Source organism: Cuculus canorus, chromosome 7 (assembly GCF_017976375.1).
Source record: "Cuculus canorus isolate bCucCan1 chromosome 7, bCucCan1.pri, whole genome shotgun sequence".
Taxonomy (NCBI): Eukaryota; Metazoa; Chordata; class Aves; order Cuculiformes; family Cuculidae; genus Cuculus; species Cuculus canorus.
This window is the reverse complement of record NC_071407.1, coordinates 34253521-34270157: the sequence shown is the minus strand read 5'-3', so window position 1 is coordinate 34270157 and position 16637 is coordinate 34253521. Positions and strand designations below refer to the sequence as shown.

The 16637-nt window shown below is 45.3% G+C and overlaps 1 protein-coding gene across 1 annotated transcript in view; it reads right to left on the bottom strand.

Moving 5' to 3' along the window:
- HK1 (hexokinase 1) overlaps positions 1-16637 on the bottom strand; it is a 40202-nt gene that overhangs the window by 16664 nt on the left and 6901 nt on the right. The window contains exons 2-8 of the mRNA XM_009565258.2: positions 16152-16314; positions 11443-11591; positions 5117-5236; positions 2397-2492; positions 1072-1171; positions 797-980; positions 423-578 (exon numbers count right to left, since the gene is read on the bottom strand). Coding sequence (XP_009563553.1) covers positions 423-578; positions 797-980; positions 1072-1171; positions 2397-2492; positions 5117-5236; positions 11443-11591; positions 16152-16314 — 968 coding nt within the window. The remainder of the gene's footprint in view (positions 1-422; positions 579-796; positions 981-1071; positions 1172-2396; positions 2493-5116; positions 5237-11442; positions 11592-16151; positions 16315-16637) is intronic.

Genomic DNA, 16637 nt, shown 5'->3' with positions numbered 1-16637 from the left:
CTGCCTACGAGACTGAATGCTCTGCCTTGTCACGCTTGTTTTCTTTCTGCCCAGCAAACCCGTGGATACAGCAAGGAGCAACACAAGCATTTGCTAGAAGGCACTACGCCAATTTGTTGCCGTGTTTAGCTGCAGGGTAGCAACTTCTGAGTGTTTGCAAGGAGGGTGAGAGGCAGCACGGTGCATGCCCCATCGCTGCACAGACTAGCAGGCTTTGTAGTTCCTCCCAACACAGAGAAAGGAAGAAATCTCAGGGAGGAGGACTCATGCTGTCTTGCTGGGGGACCCTACATGCCAGTTCTGTGCTGGAGGATGGCAGCCATGCCCAGTACAGCTTATCTTCCCACAAAGCAAAGAGATGTTGGAAGATAACATTCAGAGGCATCGTGAACCCCAAGGAGTAAAATGGGAGAGGTACTCACTTTTCTATGGCAGAAACGTGCTTTGTCTCAAACTTCCCTTTGGTGAGAAGCTCAGGGGTGATTCTCCCCTCAAAGAGTAGCCCTTCCTTGGCCATCTTCACCAGGATGAGCCTCACCAGCTCCCCCATGTAGAGCCCGCTGACCATCTTCTCAAATCTGCAGAAGAGGACAGTGGCAGTCACCCACCAGTCCACAGGCAACACTGGGAGGCAGAGCCCAGCTGTGCCACCGTACCACCCGGTCCAGCCCACAGTTTGCCTCACCACTGGCAAAGCTGAGCTTTCTTCAGCTGCTGAATTCATAACACAAGTGGAAAGGGGAGCACAAAGTGGAAAACAAAAGAAGCAAAGTTCACAAATAACTGTCTCACTCACAGCTGCTTCCCAGGATTAAGGGATCCACGGTCAATCTCTCGATCAAACTCAGTCCTGATGTCTTCTAGCGACCCATCATCTCCGAAGGCCCCCCACTCTGTGTTAATGCACATCCTGCCCTCATCCCCTTCCACCAGGTCGATGTGCCGCATCTCCTCCATGTAACAGGCATTGGTGCCAGTGCCTTTAGGGAAAAGAATTCAGAAGGCACTAACCAAACAGGCCAGGCAAACGAAGAAAAGCCACGTGCGTGATGCAGCAGCAAAGTGAATTACCAATGATCAAGCCAACTTCGCAGCGCTGGTCATCAAAACCACACGTCATCATAGTTCCGACGGTGTCATTCACAACAGCCATGATATCTGCATCGTAGTCCTGATGGAGGAACAAAACGTTACTTGGACCATATGGCTTCTCAGGAAAACATCGCTTGTCTTTATCACCAGTTTGCTTATCTCAACTAATTTTGCAAGGAACAGCAGAAAAATAATTTGTCTGAATACCACAGCTCATCTTTCTAAATATCACCTGCTCCATCTGCCACCTCCCCATCCCATGTACTCAAGAAGACAATGAGATCAGACTAATGCACCAGGCAAACAATAAAACAGCAGTAGCCTAATTCTAGACAGAAAAGACCTGTTCCCATGTAAGCATCCTTAGGCAAGAAAGGGTTATATATGAGGGAGGGATGAACTCTGCAGTTAAATGTCGTGGAGTAATTTGATGCAGTTGCTCTGGGAGTCAATCAAGAAAATATTCCCAAGTCATGTATTTCTCATGGAACTCACTTAAAACATCTGGGAGTTTTAGTTCAAGTGAAGATTTTAATACAAATAAGCAAACAGTGCAATTTAAAAATCTATCCCAATGATATGTACTCATTCCTTTCCAGCTTCTTGTTCTACCTGATACCAAATCTGGTGACAGTAATTGACTAAAGTAACATTGTTCAATGACAGTAAAACTCAGGTTTCCTTAAGAGTCCACAACCGCCCAAATACAGCGGTTTCCAATGAATATGGATGCTGAATAATCAACATATCACCCAGCTGCAGGCATTACGCAAACCCAAACTCATTCTCCTCCTGTTCAGCGTCTTCTTATTTGTTTAAATCAGCAACCTAGCCACCTTCACCCTCTATAAAATCAGCAGGGAGAAGCTAGAGGGAACACCACAGCTCATCACTGAGCTTAGAATCCCTCTTTTCTTCTCTGCTCCTGTCCAGCTCTCAGGCCAGGCAGCTGCACAACTCAACTGAGCCCAGACCAAGAGACGCAGTTTCTCAGGGATGGGACATGTCGGTATCGCTGAAAAGCTGCGGCACTCACACACCGCACTTTCTCAGTTTTCGGAGAGTGATAAAATTGCTGAAGGTTGCCAGGGACGAACCACAACAGAGTAACTCGGTTTTGTGCTATGAGGAAAATCAACAGCTTCCACATAGCAACTCCGACACTGCTCCGTTTTCCCAGCAAACAGCAAAACCACACATCTTCATGCAAGAAAGAAGAGATGCACCATCACTCAGACCACACGAAGGGTGGTCCTTGACAAAGCAACACCAGCTTGCTGTGATAAAGAGTAAATACTATTTACCCCACGTTTCTTGATGGCCTTGTTAAGGAGCCTCACAACATCTGCTCCCTCCACTCCGCTTGCTTTGAAGCGCTTCGTCCAGGTTATCAGAATACCCTGATAAAACAAGAAGGCAATATTCAACACGATGTCACCGAGACACAAAATTATTTCTTTTTCCCCTTAAAAACAAGATTTTATACTTCAAACACATCTTCAGGTTTCTCCTCTTACATGACCTAACAACCCAACCTGCGACAATTGGTGTTCTTTTATTCACATTACAGTAAGCCAGAAGATGGGAAATTGTTTTCCCTTCCCCTGCTAGAAAATGGTTTGCTTGCATTTTGTATTTTCAGCTCACTCTTCTCCCTGTTACTCCTCGACAGTTTTTCTTGGAAAACCATTTAATCCTTTTGGGCCATGGAAATTGACTGCTTTCAGAAAAAGCTGACTGTGCGAGACTCACTAAAGAGAAGGGCGGGGGATGTTTGTACATCCAGGACTCAGCTGCCGCAGGGATCAGACTGCTGCATATTTGCTGCCCAGAGTCCCAGCTCTCCAGGCTTGTTTCACTGTGGGATCGTGTTTATGGGTTAAGGCAAAATGGAAATACTAGAAATACAGCAAGGTATGTCCCCAGCTTACAGCATGGATCAGAAAGGAAATCCTGGTATCTAATTCCTTATCTGCAAACTGTCACAAAGAGCCTGCAAATCCCCTCAGGTCATGATTACATCTGATGTTTTTATGTTTAGATAATGCCTAGCTGATTCAGAGCATCCAGTAAATAAGTAATAATAAAAGAAAGAAAAGAGCATTGACAGTAATCAACAGGAAAGGCCACTCAAATCAGCTCAGCTTTTCATACCCATCACAATATTCACATTGATCACAACAGGAGTACAAGAAGCTAAAAACAGAAAAGATGAAGCCTATAGGCACGAGCAGCCATTGGCCAGGCATACATTTGCTCGTATCTCAGCTTAAAAATCAGCCACCTCTTGTGCGCTTTCACCCTCCCAACTGGGATAGCGTTTCACCCAAAGCTACAGAGGATGGAGGAATCAAGGCAGCTCTTTCCAGACCAGGAGACATTTCTACCACTAAACCACAAACTCAGTTTGTGTAAGTTTTGCCACTGTGCCATCCTCGTTAGCATCATCTAGAAACCCAGCAAAGTCCCATGCTGCTGCACAGGAAGACCATGGGTGAAGCCCACTCTGCAGTCACAGCTTTAATGGTCAAAAAGTCCCTCTGGTTCATGTAACTTTTATCATTCAGGAAACTGGTCAAATCACACTGGCAAAGAGCAGCTCTTCTCAGTGTGAGCAGCCACTACACTGAAAGGATTTTTTCCTTCACCAACAAGGCCTCAGCAGCAGGGAGGAGTCCTTAGATTGAAGCAGAGTTGAGCAGGACCTGACCATGCGGTGCCACCTTGTCGCTCTTGGAGAAATCAGGAACTACCTTGTCTCCTTCTGCTCACCAAGCATGAGAAATGAGAACTCAGGCAAGCACAGCCTTGCAGAAGCAGCAATCCAGGAACAAATCTGGCCCGCAGAATCCAGAAAAACATATTTTTCATGTGCCCAAAACTTCATAAAAACTCTCAGAAAGAGAATCCACTCAGCCACTGCTAATCTCCAAGTCTCTACAAGTGTCCCCATCGCATCTCATGCACTCCCTGCCTGCCCCTGCCCCACACAAGCATGACTTAATCCCGTCTGGCTTGAGCAAACCAGCCTACAAACAAGCACTTCTCATGCAGTCAAACAAATTTTCACAAGGGCAACTCAAATTCACACTCTCATTCCCAGCACGACCCTGCTGGAGTCAGTAGCCTGAGCCCTACCACGCACCATGGCCAGACAGCACAGCTGCACCAAAATCAACTCACCTCTTCTCAACTGAGACAGGAAAAGACAGCTCTCTGCTCTACATTCAGACTCTGAGTTAGTAAACGCCTTGGTTTTGACTCTCAGCATCGCCCAAGAAGGATGAAATGTAGTAAAACCCATGCTTTGCACGGCCCTCCTCAGCACCAGCACCCGGAGAGCCACTGCACAAGGCTAACCTAGAGACTTGCAAGCTAGAAAATCAGGTTGTGATTTAATAGTACCCCCTCTTAGCATTTTGTGAGGATTTAACTTCCCTGCATTAATTTGCTACCCTGTTGCCATAGCAATGCCGTACCAGGAGGCTGCTGAGTCATTTGTGATCTAATGAGCAAAAGAAGGAAAACATCATAGCATCCTTGTCATAGGAATCACTTCATCCAACGCTGGTTATTTCCGTCCCTTTTAAAAGCATGGTGCTTCCAGGTGCTCTGCCCAATTCCCCTGCTCCTGAGCAGGGAGACCCTGATCTGGATGGCCATGTGCACCCAAGAAGTTCAGCAAAATCTGAGCAAACACTGCTGGGCTGGGTCCTGCCCAGTCATATCCCACGAAGAGATGAAAAAGTCTGCACAGGAGGCAGGCAAAACCGCTGCCGTGTTTACAGGGTAAACCATAATACCAAGGAGCTGATGCAGAGGCAGTACAAAACATCAGATGCCTGTTCGTCATCTGTTAACCAGCTCTTTCCGACAGAAACAAACACAAACACAAAGTCTGACAGTGAAATATAACACCCATTTATCCCGAAATTGAGACCTGTCTGGGATACTGCTTTCATAGCAGTGTTTTAATAACATGGTAGCTCTTCTGCATATTAAGGAAATTGTGAAATCTTCTTACCTCGTCTAGCTTGGATTGTCGACACGGGAAAGAGAACGTAAACCCTACTGGTAATTTCTTGTCTTTGATTTGTTGTTTCTCCATAAAGTCTCCCAGGCATTCAGCAACGTGATCAAAAAGCTAGAAGAAAGTGAAAAAGTATTAACCATCACGATTAGACGTACAGTTGGAGGGACAAAATATTTCAAATTGCATATGAAAACTGCACTGGGTCAGGGGAAAATACCTGCTCTGAATTTTTGAAGATATATATAATGACACAGCTGTGAAGATACTATCCAGCAGTGTATATTAACACCTTCATAATTAATAAATTATGAAATTAATTGTCCTTTTATGTACTTAATTCTGCATGGCAACTTTTACACCCTTATAAAAATGCTTTTCCTGAAAAAGGGGGCACGTGGCTCTCAAGTCTGCTGTAACCCTTCCTCTTAACATAAGATGAGAACAAAAATGCTCTTTTAGCCTTTCTGTAACAGGAAACAGCATCTCAAAAGACCCTTTGGGATCCAGTCCCACAGGTTGTTGATCACTTTTAGTCATGCACAGAAGATAACATCTGCTTCACCCAAGCATTGCTGACACCAGAGAAGACGGCACTTTACAGGAGTTACCCAAAAGGACATGGTCTCTCACAGAATCACAGAATCACCAGGTTGGAAAGGACCCACTGGATCATGGAGTCCAACCATTCCTAACACTCCTTTAAACCATGTCTCTAAGCACTTCATCCACCCATTCCTTAAACACCTCCAGGGAAGGCGACTCGACCCCCTCCCTGGGCAGCTGTTCCAGTGCCCAATGACTTTCTGTGAAGAATTTTTTTCTGATATCCAACCTGAACCTCCCCTGGTGCAGCTTCAGGCCATTCCCCCTTGTCCTGTCCCCTGTCACTTGGGAGAAGAGCCCAGCTCCCTCCTCTCCACAACCTCCTTTTAGGTAATTGTAGAGAGTAATAAGGTCTCCCCTCAGCCTCCTCTTCTCCAGGCTAAACAACCCCAGCTCTCTCAAAGCTATTCCTAAACCACACAACAAAGAAGAAGGAAACCCAGATGATTCATCTAGATATTTTACATGCTCCGAGAAACAATATTCTGCATGTTTTAGAACTATGCAGGCAGCCTGCACCAGGCTCAGGGGTACCAACTCCCACTCAGATGCCTTGATGGCACCCTGTGACAACAGCACTATCTGTCCCCACCAGCAGGTCCAGGAGCCACGGACTGTGTGGGCTTGATGTCTCTCAAACCGAGCTATTTGGAAAGCCTCTTAGGTAGATCCCAGCATTCAAAGGTGAAATTAAGCCCTAGCTTGATTGAAACAACAAAAATACACATTTGTATCTACCAACACCAAAAAAAAAACACGCGTCCTGAACTGAACCCATCAACAAACAGATGTCAACTGCGAACTAGTCGCTGCCTGCCCTAGAAGGTAACTGTGCTTCACATTTTAACTCCCTAAACAAAACCCACCCCCAATCCTATCTGCAGCATTGGTGAGACGATGCCAGGAAAACCGCCCAGAAGATTGTGGAAAATTGAGAGGGAGTACAAAAAGCTATCTGTTGGTTGCAATTAGCCTGCACAGCTTTGTTAAGAACAATTTACAGAGTCTCAGAGAGATGGGAAAGCACTACAGACAGGCTGCAGTAATTCTGAAGAATGAAGAGGAATTCTGGCATTCAAATCAGGTTGAGAAGCAGGGTGTGTGATGTTAGAATCATGGAATCACAGAATGATTTGGTTGGAAGGGACCTTAAAGATCATCCAGTTCCAACCCCCTGCCAGTTGTCCCACGGGCAGGGACACCTCCCACAGGATGAGGTTGCTCAAAGCCCCATTCAAACTGACCTTCAACACTTCCAGGAGTGTTATAATTTCACAGAGCGCCTTAAACCCACCCCTAAAATGAGGTCAGATTTGGTTAAGCAGAAGTACAGTAGTTTCCCAGGGAAGAGGTTGCCCTTCATTGTCCTGGTCAAATCAAGGACAAATCATTAAGCACACACAGTGAAACAGCATGGGAAAGCAGCACAGACTGCTGCACTTCTGTCTGACCATTTTCAGCTCTCCAGACAAGGGAGAGAGGAAAAGGAGTTATTAAAAGAATTATAGTCAAGTAATAAAATACGACAACTTGTCCAGGAGGAACACAGAAATAACAAGAGTGTGCATTTCTATTATGCTTTCCATCTGCAAGTATCTCACTCAACCCTATAAAACTTTCAGCTGCTCCCAGGGTTACAAACAATAACCAGGGGCCAACCTAAAACCCCTCAGGAACTCGAGAGCAGGAAGCAGAAATATTGGCTATGAAGATTGCTACAACCATCACTGTCATGCAACGAACTACAACTGCATAGAGAAGAGACAGGACCCACTTTGTAAGTCTGACTGCGAAATATCCCTGGGCTTTCCCAATGCACTCCAGAAAGTCCACGCACCTGTGGTATTTGCAGTCCCGGCATAACCTGCCAAAGCTTGCCTGCATGAGTTAGCGCTGGTTCTTGCTGCAAGCGATGCCCTGAGAGTCATGAGGGCTGCCAGCTGAGCGCACGAGCATAACCCGCAGCCTGCACGGGCAAATGCGGTTAACTATTAGCCCTACGGTAGCAGTGTCAGGTCAGTAACGCACAGTCTGGCTGGGCTACTGGGTTTAATAAAGCACAGCGGGAAGGCATCGAGCAAAAGAAGGAAAGAAAAAGGTGGCTTGGTATAAGGCAGACCTTCTTCACAAGAAAGTGAAGCTTTTCCTGAAACAGGAGCATATGGCTCTCAAGCCTGCTGTAAGCCCTCCTCTTAACATTTGATGAGAACAAAAATGCTCTTTTAACCTTCCCATAGCAGGAAAGAGCATCTCAAAAGACCATTTGGGATCCAGTCCCACAGGACATTGAGCACTTTTAGTCACAAGACTGAGGTAAGGCCCTGGCCCAGGTTGCCCAGGGAAGCTGTGGCTGCCCCATCCCTGGAGGTGTTCAAGGCCAGGTTGGGCAGCCTGAGCCAGTGGGAGGTGTCCCTGCCCACGGCAGGGAGGTTGGAACTGGATCCTTTAGTCTTTAAGGTCCCTTCCAGCCCAAACTATTCTATGATTCTATGATTCTATGACAATGCTTTCAGTCACGTAGCTTATTACAGTTTTAGGTAGTCCTGTGAGGAGCAGGGAGTTGGAGTCAATGATTCTTTTGAGTCCCTTCCAACTTGAGATCTTCTTCTTCTAAGAAGCGTTTATTAATTTTGCTACCATTGGACATCCATAAGATTTTTCCTAAGGAGACCGGAGGAAGCACCTGTATGTGCCCACACCCATATTAACATCCAAACCTTACAAAGGCCAAAAAACTCTGATAGGACAGTAAAGGCAACATTACAAAGTTCCCGTGGATCTCCTTAAGGTAGGGCAGACGGATTGAGGAAAAATCCAAATTCCCATCTGCCCACAAGTGTGTGGTAGGGAACAGCGTGAGCCCAATCTTTTACCAAAGTCCAAGAGGCAGACGGAGCAAATGCCACAGCCAAGAGGAAGGGACCAGTCAGATTTTACACCTTTGTTGACCTGAAGCGATACAACGCAAAATACTGAGCAATATGATATCAGGCTTCTTTACTTCCTCTGGCCATGAAGTTGCCTGCTCAGGTTGGGCTCCAAGAAGTCTCCATAAGGATGCATTTGGCTGGCAGCCATCAAACTTTGGCAAGCAACTAAAGATCTGAGCTCAAACCCCTAAATGGGGAAGATTTAAGAAGCAAGTAAACCACAGCTCCAGATCAAGAGAACAGCCACAAATCCATAAAGTACCTCCCGTGGTGGCAGAACTCAAAAAGAAACATCAAAATCAAACCTCTGGCACGATCCCTTTCACTGAATTAACACCGAAGACAGGCTTCTTACAAATTTAAGACCTGCTATTACACTGCAGAAGTCAAGGAGAGTTTTGCCCTTGACTTTGAGAGGGGGCTGTGTACGCCCGGCAAAGCTGTCAGCTATGCCTGACAAATAGGCAAAAATAGAAGTCTGAATGCAATGATGTAGAAAATATCAAAACGAACCACACTAGTGAGGCATGAAGCCATAAATCAAAATCCCTTCAATAAGCTGATTATATATTAGGCTTTAAGAGTATAACTCATTGAAGTTAATAACATAGCTTGCTGAAAAACATATTAGTAGCCTACCCAGAGTGGGCAGCTCAGTCCAAGTATTCCACTAATCTGGCTCAGAGATTTCAGAGAACCTCAACCATACGTGTCAGTCACAAGCACCAAACAAGCACCTGCTTGTGAGCCTCCAAGGCATCTGCCATGCTTCACTAAGAAGTCTCACAACAAGAGTTTTAGTTGTAGTTGGATATTGTCATGGGACAACTTCGAACCTGGATGCAATTCTGACAACGCTTTCAGTTCTGGTTTTCCCAGTACTTAAACAGTGGCAGTGACCGTCCCCTCCCAGGAGCCCTACTCGCTTCTCAGTTTAAAAGCCATGACAAAGCGTACCAGTCTGAGCTCCAAGCTGCTGGTTCCCAACACTTAAAACACCTTCGGATACTTAAAAATCAAAACACCAAGCCTTGCTCACCTCTCAGTTTAAAAGCCATGACAAAGCCTACCAGTCTGAGCTCCAAGCTCCAACATCTAAAATGCCTTTGAATATTTAGAAATCAAAACATCAATGCGGCAAAACCCCGGAAAGAATGCAGACCTGATGCCACCTTTCCCAGCTTCTCCTTACCACCCTTATCATGTGTCTACCAATCCACACCTTAAGCCAGCCTGCCTTGCCTCTCCAGGACAGCCACTTGCCCCAGGGTGCGTGGGCAGCCCTGCTGCTTATCAGCCCCCATCTCCCCAGCTCCAACATCCCTTCATGGACAAGCAAAACTGCATTCCAAACCTGCCTCCAGGCAGGAAACCCACCCGACTTCCCCGCCTCCACTAGCAACAGGCAGCTCAGCTCAGCTCCCATTCAAAACCACTCCATGGGAAAGCCCCTGCATAACCTTCTGACCAGATAACAAAGTAATAATGTTAGGAAAAGTCTTTGCAAGAAGGTATTTTATTGCTGTGGTTCAGGTATCACAGCAATTATTGTATCAGTGCTACTGACAAGCCATGATTGCCATCTTACACTCACTATGGCACAAATAAGAAGGCAGCAGCAGTTGTTAGATACATACATTAATGGTATTAAGATGACTGTAGAAAATATATTAAGGGTAGAAACGCTGTTTGCACATTTTTTTGGTTCTTTCCTCTTTTGCTTATTCTTCTGAAACAAGCCATGAGTTTCCTGCAGGTCTCTCATACACCTAAATAGCACCACGTTCGAGTAAAAAGTGTCAAATCTTACTTTTTCCAGCACTGAAAACCACCTGGTTTCTCAAACTGACGTGGAGACAAATCTATCAGTAAAATATTCATTGCAATCCACTTCCTGATCAGAAAAAGAAAATAAACACTTCCAAATAACCCATTTTGAAATCCAAGTAAATGGATGCAAACATTTTCTACTCTGGGAACATGGAAGACTAAAAAAAAATCAAAAACAACCTATCATTTATTCAGCAAAAATTAAGTTGAAGCTGTGCCAAAACATTCTATCGGCCTTCTGCAATTTTTCTAATGTACTTTTCATGAATGCTGAGTTGCTCAGACTTCCAGGACAGATATGTGGCTGTCAGGGATATTTCCATCCCACATCTAACATTACAACTGCAGGGCTGGTCATGCCTGTTGCCTACAAAGCCTAAGCTGTTCTCCTACTCTCCATCCATATCATTACAGGTGATAGGATGAGAGGAACGGCCTCAAGCTGTGCCAGGGGAGCTTCAGATTGGACATTAGGAAAAACTTCACTGAAAGGGTTACCAGGCACTGGAACAGCTGCCCAGGGAGGTGATCAAGTCACCATCCTTGGAGGTATTTAAAAGACAGGTAGATGAGGTGCATAGGGATAGGATTTAGTAGTGGACAAGTACGGTTGGACTTGGTGATCTCAAAGGTCTTTTCCAACCTAGTGAGTCTATGATTCCTACTTGTGGAGAGTAACTTCACTACAAAAGTCAGAATTTTTACTTCTAGTCCATTTTTTTCCCTAACTCAGCCAAATGTCTCGCACACAATGACAGATTTGCAGCAGCCGTGCACGTTCTATTACACTAACTGCTGCTTATTCATTTTCTGCATCAACAAAGAGCTGCAGTCAAGTCTGTGCATGCTGTAGGTGCAACTGTTAAGATGCTACAGTCATTCCTGTGATGTTTTTCTACAACGGCAGCATGAAAACAGCTAATCTTTAAAGAGGCCTAAGGAAGAGGTGCTTACCCGTGTTCCACTGCCGTGCATGATATCTTCGGGAGTGTTATAAATTTCGCTTTCCATTTGTACCGTCTGCTTTTTTTCATGCGATACCTTCACCCGCAGAATTCGGAAATAAGAACCACCAAGATCCAGTGCAATGAAATCTCCTTTCTCTATGTGGAAAACGAGACACAAGTGATTAAAAACTACGCAACACAAATCTGGGAAACATCAAGCTCTTAAGTACAATGCATAGGCAATGCCCAGTGCCCACAGCAAGGAAGTTCTAGCTGTAGGGCATCCATATGAAGAATCGCTTTGATTCCCTACAATTTAATACGAAGCTGGTGCAACCACCATAGATAAACCCTCACTGCAGTTGCCTGTACATCCAAAAAAAAAAAAAAAGACTGTTAAGTGGACAGTCTGTATCCAGATCTCACAATGAAGCTGGCAGAGCAAAGATTTCAGGAGAAAGCCAAAAAGATGTTGAAAACAGAGACAGTAAAATGAAAGGATGCCAGAGCACTGATGAGCCTCCCCAGGCACCAGGGAAAGACCTAGGATACCTCCATCTACCCCTGTGATGGAAAGGGATTTGTATTTCAAAGGTCTGAAGCCACTACCCGCCCACCTTCATAGACCTGAGGGGGTAATTCAGCCAAGCGATAGCATGGTCTGGCTATCTGGGGAATGACACTTTCAGCATCCAGTGGAGAGCTAGGCAAATATATTTGACCGAACCACTTGTGCTATCTCGCCTTATCAAAGAGGGAGCAAACAACGACAGCGATCGTTAAAGTCTGCAAAAAGATAATATTTAGGGAAGCAGTGTGCACAATTTATCACACAGGAACGCGTGTCTCAGCTGCAGTTAATCACCGAGGCTCTTTGCAAGCATTCGTGTCTGCATACAGCATCCGCAGGCTCACCGAAGCTGCTTGGAGGGTGATGAAGCGGAGGAGGCATGTGGTACTTTCTCTTCCTGGTTTCTTCATTGATTTGCACTTTTCTACGGCATCAGAAGTGCCCCGGGCTACAGTGGAATGAGCTGTGCCCCACATCCTGTATGTATTGCCAGTCCCATCCTGCAGCGCTCTGTGGCCTCTTTTCATTCTGCCTTCCAACTTTAAACTATGACTTTGGGAAGGCCATTCCCAACATCACTGGTTTTCCATTTCTACCTAAATTCATTGTGGAAAGACCTCTAGCAGTACGGAAGACCGGTACCTTTAGATGTGTTACCTCAAACTTCAACTCAGTTCTCAGAGCCTTCTGATCCCACACTGTTACCAAAAACATCAGATATGTGATTTATCCATTAAGATTTCCAAACCTAAACTGACCTCTGAGATTACCCTGCCCAATCTCAGACCAGAACTCCTACAGTCTAGCTTAGTGAACCGCTCCTTCTCATCATCCAAAGCACCTCCAGGAGCCCCGTGCTGCTCAAAGATGATGAGCTAGACAGGGCATCCCTTCGGGCAGGACTTCCCCAGGTCAAGAACAGCCTAAGAGAGGCAAAGACACTGCAAAAGCCCTCATAGTATTCCAAGGTTGCAGTATAATAGAGAAACAAAACACTGTCATGTGTGATACCACAGAGAACAATAACCTCCACAGTGAAAGACATAGCAAAATGACAGTTGGAGCCCAGAAACCCTAACAACCCTCCTAATTTTACTGCATTGCAATGCAACACTTCCTCGCTGCTTAAGACATGGGCAAACTCAGAGTTTGATGAAATACAGATCTTACAGCACTTCCCTACCTGTTTCTGAACAGCGTGGCTTTAAACAATGCTTTGCTCCACTATGAATGTCATTTAAAACGTGAAGGTGCTCAATCTGTAGATGCGGTTCCCTTCAACGTGTTCAGCTTAACAAATTCAGGAACCCATAACCCCCTTCACCACAATGAGATTGGAAGTCAAACATTTACCACAAGTGCCTCATTAAGCCAAATACCTGAATAAGCTTTATCATATGAGCATCATTTGTTGAATGCAAGCCATTACCTCCAATAATAATGGAAAAATCAACACTAGACCAGATGGCCTTTTTTCAAGTCTAACCACACTTTAGTACACACCTCAAACAAATATTGCACTTCAGAAATACCTTCCCTGGCAGCAAATTAACGGCTTAGTGTGTTTGACTTCCCGTACCATCAATTTCATCGCAAAGTAAAATTTATTAAGAAGCCTCATTTTCGGTTTAAAAGAAAAAAGAACTCCAAAATAGAAGGTAAAGCTTTCTGCATGCAAAGTACCAGCTCTCTTTCAGCGTGCTTCAGGAATTAAACCCAAGTAGCACCGTTTAATCTATTCTTTATAACACCAAAGTGCAATCAAACCTGCTGTAAAGTAATTTGGGAAGACCCTTTGAAAGTGTTTTGAATTAGCTTGAGATATCACTCTGGACACAAAAAAAAGCCCAAAAAAATTGGTGGCTTTTGTAAATTAAGCAATTCTGAATGATGCAAAAAAACCTGCTAACAACAAAGTCTCCAGAGCCTCCAAAACTATTACTCAAAAGCTCCTTGTTACTAAAGCACAGAAGCACAGAACTGAAACTAAACGTTTTGGGTTTTTTCCTGAATAGTCAGCTCTCATAATAATAATCAGACTCAGAGGAAAGAGCTTACAAGGCAGTAATTAGATACGGGCAGAGAAAAGGGCAGGCTTTCAGCCCCTGGCTTTACAGAGGAACAGCTGAAGGCAGAAACTGCCGTCGGCCGGGAGCGGAACCCCTACTTTGGGCACAGCAACCCAGTCACATTCATGAGGGCCCCCCAGAACCTTTCAGGGGGCAAAGGAAGGGAAGGCAGCATCTGCCTGGGATGGAGCTTTGCTGGACGTGGCAGACACACGCAGGTGAGTCAGGGAAAGAAATGCCCTGACACCCATCCACAGCAAATGCTGTTCATACCTGGGGGTGGAACGTGCCTTTTCTAGGCAAAGAATGGAATGGGTTTGCCTGCCTTTCTAACAGCAATCCAAGGAGACACCTGCAAGATGCACATACAGATTATTATCATGCTACGCAAAAACTGTCCGGGGCAAAGCACTGCCTTGCCCTAACCCACACTGCCAACAGGCACGCTGCGGGCAGGGCGTCCCAGAGAGGTTGGCAGGAGCCAAACTGGCACAGGATCAAGAACTCAGCACTCCGCACACAACACACAAGGTTCCTTTTTTAAGTAGGTGTGTAATATGTAATCTGAAATTAATGCTGTGACATACAGGCATGCATACGCTTGGACCAGGGCTGCCCACTGCTCCAGCTCATGCTCGCTCCCAGCAGCGTTCAGGACTCTCCCACCTCTCCCATCCAGGTGCAGATTCTCTTTTCCTTACGTCACATCGCATCTCAAAGTCTCCCCAGCTTGGAACACGGAACAATTTGAAAGATTATTTCACTGGCTGCAAGCCACTAAGATTTGCTAACGGGTAGTGCCTGACAGCGCAGGGGACAGGTCTGTACTCAAGCATAAATGAAGGAAAAAACAGGGATTTCAGAGTCAGTAAAAATGCTGGGATTCCAGGCCAAGCCCTCAAGGAACCTCTGCAAAATGCAACCTCTGCTCACGACCCAGCTGTGCGTGACAGCTTCTGGCTTTCTCAATAGGCTGCCAATTTCAACACAACGTTTGAATACAGCAGCCAGTAGTGCTAAATTAAGGGAAACACAGGATTCAAGTTTGTTCTCCCCTTGGTATTTCTTTTAGACAGAGAATCATGTTTCAACTAAAAAACTTAAGGTGGCAGAAAGCAACAGCAAAGCAGAACCATCAAAGATTTCCACCCGCCAGACAGCCAGGCCAGGTTTCACGTTCTTTCACCCAATACATTACTTGTTTTAACACAAAAAAAGCTTCCAAACAGGTAACCACCTTATGCAGTTCTTGCAGCTGTGCGATTTCTGCGCACAGGGACATATTATGGGGTAGGCACCAAACTCATGTTACATAACTCACGCTACATGAGAAGGAAATCCAGCGACACCACTACATAACAAACACCATTATATACTGTTTGCAAATATATTTATATACTCTGTACATAGTATTTATTTGATTTATAAACACTAAAACAAGCAGTAGGGGCAATCTTGGTCTCAAATACCAACACAACATCTTATTGGTTTCTGATAACTCTTTCTGCCACTTTTAGCAGGTACAGTGAGCATGGAAAAAACAACCCTTGCATCTGTACGGAAAAAGCTCAGCAGAGCAGCAGCTTTGGAGCCACACGCTGCAGCCTTCTTGAGTTCTGCGAGTTTGCCCCAAGCCAGTCTGCAAGAGGTAGCTACAAGAAGCAAAATGAATGCCCGGAAACTCAAATTCTGAATCTAAGGACGTTGAGTCAAACAGCAAAAGACTAAAAGTAGTTGTATTTGTCAAGACTCCAGATCACACGAGTGCTAATTGCATAAATCCAAAATCTTCCTATTTAGACAAATGGCAGCGTAAATGTATGGACTGTTAGTGGATGGATTGCTAAGAAGGGCTCTCCCATGGCCATCAAAGTGGGTCCAACACATGAATCACAAAATCCTCCAGCATCTGGGGGAACAGACCTGCACACAGATGGGAGGCTATCTTCAAAATGCTGTCTGGGCTTGTCAGAAAGCAAATTTCTCTTGTTCTTTGTAACGCATTGGTGTATTTTGAACCGGTTTCCCACAAAGCACACCATGTTTAATACAGAAAACAAATACTCAACTCCTTACCTGAACCATCAGGAATGGACCTCACAAACGTAGGAAGCATCTTCACTGTAGCTGTTGGGTTAAAATCCCTGGAGAGGCCGTTCTTCATCTCTCTCCTGAAGCGAGCCATAATGTCTATCAGCGTTTCATCGGAGAGCCGCATGGCGTAGAGGTATTTATCAATCTGGGGGAAAAGATAAACACCATCAAGGAGTGAAAGACTGCCCTGAAGTGCCCTAGTGTGGCTACACCTCCTTTTCATTGCAAGAAGAGCATATAGCCCCAGCTTGGCCCCAGGGCTCTAACCAAGCCAACAACGCAGCCACACACTTTGTGCCTTGTCTTTTGAGTCAAAATCAAGGAACGTGTACAAGCGCTAGGACCTACAGGAGCCAATGCCCATGCTGCCCAACTGCCTTCCCAAGACAAGACCCAGTCCCACATCATTCCGCCTCCTCTTTTCAGCACACCTCGCACCACTATCTCAAATCCTCGCCCCACTTCTCA